The sequence below is a fragment of the Austrofundulus limnaeus genome, unplaced genomic scaffold (genome assembly GCF_001266775.1).
Source record: "Austrofundulus limnaeus strain Quisiro unplaced genomic scaffold, Austrofundulus_limnaeus-1.0 Scaffold267, whole genome shotgun sequence".
NCBI lineage: Eukaryota > Metazoa > Chordata > Actinopteri > Cyprinodontiformes > Rivulidae > Austrofundulus > Austrofundulus limnaeus.
The window spans coordinates 282,252-287,853 of record NW_013952669.1 but is presented as its reverse complement, the minus strand read 5'-3'; the positions used below and the strand labels follow the sequence as shown (position 1 = coordinate 287,853).

Sequence of the window (5,602 nt, the reverse complement as noted above, 5' to 3'; positions counted from 1 at the left end):
CTTCAATTCCTTCTCAAACAACTTTTGATATACAGTATACTGTTTAATATTCCTTTAACAAACTTATTTGATCATTCTCTTAAACAAACACATTGAACCAACATTTTTATAATCACTTTCCAGATTATTCCACAATCTTATTCCCTGAACATCAGTCCTTCAAATTTGTTTGAATTTTAGGTTTTATAAACATCTCAAGTCCCTTAAGATTATATAAACTTTCTCTCTTAACAAAATATAACTGGATGTTTAAAGGTAAATTTTTTGTGAGCCTTTGCTCACCTGCATTTATGAATGTAGGTGAGCAAAGTTTTTATTTATTGACAAAAATTGTTACTTTATTTGTGGATTTGACGTATTTTGTATGGTTAAATGTATTGTGGAGTGCCCTTTTATGGACTGCTCACATAGATCAAAGCTGAAAGTCTGCGATAACAAAATCATCAGAATCAGTTGTGGAACCGGTAATTTGTTAGGGAGTTTTAGATTTTTGTCGATCCAGGTTAAAGGAAAAAAGCCCTGCTTTGTTGAACTTGCTTCGTAGTATTACCCCTCTGACCTTTGAATCCCGTTGCCTTTTCTTGGTATAGATAGTGACAGCTTTTTGTTTGAAAGTCTCCAGCCACCTGATGTTACCACAGAAAGGAGGGTGGGGGGGAGCTAAGTGACACCATCGGGCAAAGGCAGCTTCTAAATGTCAGTTTGGTCCTCGTGTTAATGCGTTTTGACGTGTTGAAGTCCCAGTTCACACTGGTCCACTCCACAAGCCTGTAAACACACAGTGTGAGCCACACTCTACGGCAGCCAACACCATGTTTGACCTCCAGCTGGAGTGTGAAGAAACTCCACGGAGACTTAATATCAGCTAATACCAGGGACTTCAATGAAGTGTGCAACATCTGATGAAGGATGATACATGGCTGACATTTTTCTTTGTCACCGTGTCATTTAAATGCGTTCGGACAATTTTCCAACTTAGGCTACAGAATCACAGTTGTATGTTGAATTTAGATGACCTTTTTCTTTCTTTCTTTCTTTCTTTCTTGTTGTTTGTCAGGACTGGGAGTTTCCACAATTCATGGGTGACCTGGATATGAATTTGCCTGGTATGTCAACAACACACGTGAAGGTCAAGCTACCTGTCTGCAAGAGCATCTTTAAAGAGGAATACCACATTCATATCACAGGTACACTGGAGCACAGCTGTTGTTAATGAATGGGGTTTTGTTTTGTTTTTTAATGAAGATCATCTTTTCCCAAACAGCTGTACACACAACAGTCATACATTTGATGAAGCAGCAAAGCAAAAAGAACAAAAATCAAAACATCCTTTAGGTAGACACAACTCATCCTATTTATTTATTTTTTTAATGAACTTTGAATACACAACAAGCTCTCACTGCTCTAATTTTCCGTTTTCCTCACTGCCTGGACAAGTTGATTGGTTAAAACCATAGCAGCCATTTATATTGCATGTTCCATTGAAGCTTCAGCCGTGTCTCGCCTTCCTCGTGTCTCTCGCTGTCGTACAAGACAACTCTCCTCATCTCTTAGACCTCTGTGTTTTAATGTTCTCCGCAAATGAGAACATTCCCTCTTCAAAGGCCATCCTCCCGGTTTCTCCATTTTGTTCTGCCGCACGCACACAGCCCTCAGACGAAGGGAAAACCAATGTTCCTGAGCTAAATGTTGAGCCGTTCAAGCGCTTAGTGATTTTGCGAGAGGTTGTTAACCCAAATGCATTGCATACCCATTAAGCATGATGGAAATGGCTACACCGCAACGTGATTGGTTTAACTAAAAGCTTATTAGCATCATATCTTGGGGAAGGGAAGAGAGTAGAGTCATGTATACCTGGGGAGACATGTGCCTGCTATCAGTCAACCTGAGGAGATGGCTGTCTAATGGTAATAGAGTGATCTTGTTAGGAGATAATGTAGAGGAACTTATGAGCACATCTCTTTTTTTTCAGTTCGTGAGCTGTATGCAAAGCAAGGGAGAGACTCCTGATGCATGAAAGTGACAGCATTTCTTTTTTCTGTTGGGTAAATTACCTTTGCAACCCCCTAATCCAAGTTTCGTGTCTTGTTACAGGTAAGTGGTTTAATTACGGGATCATCTTTCTTGTCCTGATTCTGGACCTCAACATGTGGAAGAACCAGATCTTCTACAAGCCCTACGAATATGGTCAGTACGTTGGGCCCGGAGAGAAGATCTACACAGTGGAGGAGCCCGAAACCCTCGCAGACTTCAACCACAGCATGCTCACCTACCAGTGGCGCTCCACCAACGTGAATGTCAACACCAATAGGACCTACGTGGAGCGGGACATGTTCCTCCACAGCCGCTACATCGGGGCCAGCCTGAACATCAAATGTCTGGCCTTTATCCCAAGCCTGGCGGCGTTTGTCCTTTTTGGCTTCTTCATCTGGTTGTTTGGACGGTTTCAGGACAGCGAGACGTTCACAGAGAATCAGGACAAGACGTATGAGAGGATTAAGAAGAAGTCTCCTTCAGAGTACAGTAAGGAGATGGGCGTCACGCCGGAAGAAATGCACACAACAATGAGCGAGAGCCTGAAACAATCAGGGACGCCGATGCTCCTGTCGGTGGATGGTCCTCACTTTGGAGCGACGCCCTCGACTAACTCGACCATTTCGATGGAAACCCAAGAGACATATCCGAGCGTTGTGATTGACAGCGCGACACTGGATGAGCCGGCAGTGTTTTTTGATGTCCACAGACTCTCTCCATGACCGAACTTCAGAAAACCTTTGAACTTTAAAACCGCAGAGAAGTTGGAAGGATAATGACTGACACCTACAAATGTAGATCTTCAAGACTTTGGATTATTTCTTGATTTCAGAGGAACTAACAATACCAAACAAAATATAGCAATGCCAGTCCTCATGGTTGTTACGTGATATATTTTTGTATAATAAACTTCAGCCTCGGCGCTGGCACCAACTCTGATGCAGCAAGCTTATTGCCAAGCAGATCTTTTTAACCAGACAAATTGGTGACATGGTGCTTGCTTGGATTTTCCATTTTCATATTTAATCTTGTCCCAGTTCACTAATGGGTGCCTAAATCAGAGTTTTTACAGTTAGGCTCATTTTTCTGTGTTACAGCCACTGTCGTGCCTTGATATTTCATATATTTATTTACCATCAGATCCATATTCTAACCGTCGGCTGCTGCAAGACGTCCTAATTAGTCTGCTAGATTAATGTCTGCAATATGCGTTCGTATCAAATGTACAGTTGTTACCTCATTTGGTCCTTGGATTCTATCATTGTAATTTATTCCCTTGTGTTGGTTTTTAATCTGTTTTAAATGTATATCTCATTGAAATGACATGATTATCAGCATTGGTGTACGTTGATGACCTTTTCACATACACCCCCTCCCCAACTTGATATTAGTTTCAGAGATAATAAATGCAATCAGTAGAGATGAAATAGCAACCCAACAAGCTGCTTCATGATTGCTAATGTGGCTCCTTCTCCTTTCACTGGATGCCAATGGAATAGAGAAGTGTTCCTTTTTTTTATTATTGCCCTTGGCATAAACATGCTACTGAAGTGCAGGGGTGGCTTTTCTTCTGTAAAGCTCAGGGCTGCTTTATATCTAAATGAGCTTCTGAAGGTTTCAGAGGCAGCTTTTGCGGGTAAATGTATGAACGTTGTTTAGTTGGTGCAGTGTTCTACTTCCACAAAAATTCCAAAGCGTATAAGAAAAGCTGCCAATTTTATTTTTATGGTTGCTTTAATTTAATTTAACTTTTTGTATTTCTATATGTACTTTCTATGTATATTTGATTTTTGATCTAAACATTGAACACTGAATTTCTTTTTGACACTGCACATCTGAAGAAAATAAACTTTATTTATGTAACCTTGTTTCAGCTCAAATGTAGAGAAGTATTTTTCATATAGTTGTGACCAAAGATGCAAGATAATGCAGTAATTTTTAACTGACACCGTCTGACGGCCAATCTGGATTTTCAGATGAGGCACTGATCTCCAGCAGCATCAGATAAGGATTATTTAAACCCTGATGGTCTGAATTCTGACGTCAGCTTTGATAAGCTGCTTTGTTTGTGGGCTAGAGCTGCTCTTACTTGACTGAACTGTAGCTTGTTTTGGCATGTGCCACCGGGGTAAAACTGGAACTTTTGTAGCTCTTTTGCAGTCTTTTACTCTAAATTTCTTCAGCTGATAACATTTTAATCACATTTATACCTAAATCCAGTGAAAACTGTATTAAATACTAATTAACATTTAGAATTTTAAGGTAATCATCGCCTGTTGACATGAAAGGTGGCGATCACGTGATTGCCTCAGTCTGTGTGTGTTCATTTGTTTGTATGTCTGTTAGCAAAATATCTCATGAACCACTTGACAGATTTGATGGGGTGAGTATTTACAACTGATTAACTTTTGGAGTCAATCCAGTTAAAGATGACTGTTACAGCAAGTCAACATTAGCAATCACAAAACTGTAAGTATTTTCTATAAACATTGAGCTAAAATTTGTGGGTGTGGCTGAAAGTCATCCACAACACAAGCTGAGTGCAGACTGAACAAGCAAGAGATCACAGCTAACATTATTACTGACTATATAAAAGTCAGTTTATTTTGTGTGTGTGTGTGTGTGTGTGTGTGTGTGTGTGTGTGTGTGTGTGTGTGTGTGTGTGTGTGTGTGTGTGTGTGTGTGTGTGTGTTTTTGTTTTGTTTTGTACTCACACAGCTCATACCTCTTCATTTTAAGCCTGCTCTTGAATATCCTCTGTTTATTTGGCTGTGTAGATTTAAGACCTCTGCATGGTTCATCCAAATCTGCTGAATCTGCTCTCACTGATGTAGTTGCGTGATAAAAAAATCCTGTAATTTTGTTCTCAGCCTTGTGTTCCACGCCAAACTTTTCCCCGCTTTAGCATACAGAGTTATTGTGTGATTGGTCAGAAGTTTGTGGGCGTGTTAGTTTAATGCTGAAAAGTGCTCAGACAGCAATGGCAGCATTTTTGCTTCAACTAATCCAGTTTTAGAAGCCAACTGTTGTATCGAAAACATACACTTATAAAGATAGTAAAAAAAAGCATAAATCCAGAGTGGCACTTTAACTGTGACAAATCTGTTGCCAAGCGAACTGTGGATTTCAGAGTGGAAATTCCAGCTGGAAGAAACCCCAAGCTGTGACACATACGCAGTGAGAGAGGTTTTACAGGAGCTCTGCTTTGTCTTCGTGTGTTGCGTTAGACTATGGAAGATGTGCGGTGACAGTGGAAGGTGAACTTCGTGACTGCACGTAGATTGTTCAGCTGCTTATCGACCATTCTTATGGGCTCGACACACGGGGAGCGTCAAATGACAGTGATTAATGGCTGTCATCGCAGCCAGGGTGAAACCCGACACACGGGACACGATAGCGACGGCAGCGTTGCGAATCGCTCTCTCGGGTCGCTTGCCTTCATGAAATTTGATTGTTTCTTCTACTGCCTATTGCAAAGGTTATTGGTGGTTCACAAAAAAGGGGGTGTGCATTACAGACGTGTAAACTAAACAAATCTTGCGATGCTAATGATATTGAAAAACAAACA

At 40.6% G+C, this 5,602-nt stretch overlaps 1 protein-coding gene across 1 annotated transcript in view; it reads left to right on the top strand.

Annotated features, from left to right (window-relative positions):
• Positions 1–3,902, top strand: part of tmem117 (transmembrane protein 117) — a 92,948-nt gene extending 89,046 nt beyond the window's left edge. Inside the window, exons 7-8 of the mRNA XM_014020821.1 lie at positions 1,058–1,187; positions 2,095–3,902. Of these exons, the coding sequence (XP_013876275.1) occupies positions 1,058–1,187; positions 2,095–2,756 (792 nt within the window). The 3' untranslated portion in view covers positions 2,757–3,902. The remainder of the gene's footprint in view (positions 1–1,057; positions 1,188–2,094) is intronic.
• Positions 3,903–5,602: the final 1,700 nt, after the last annotated feature.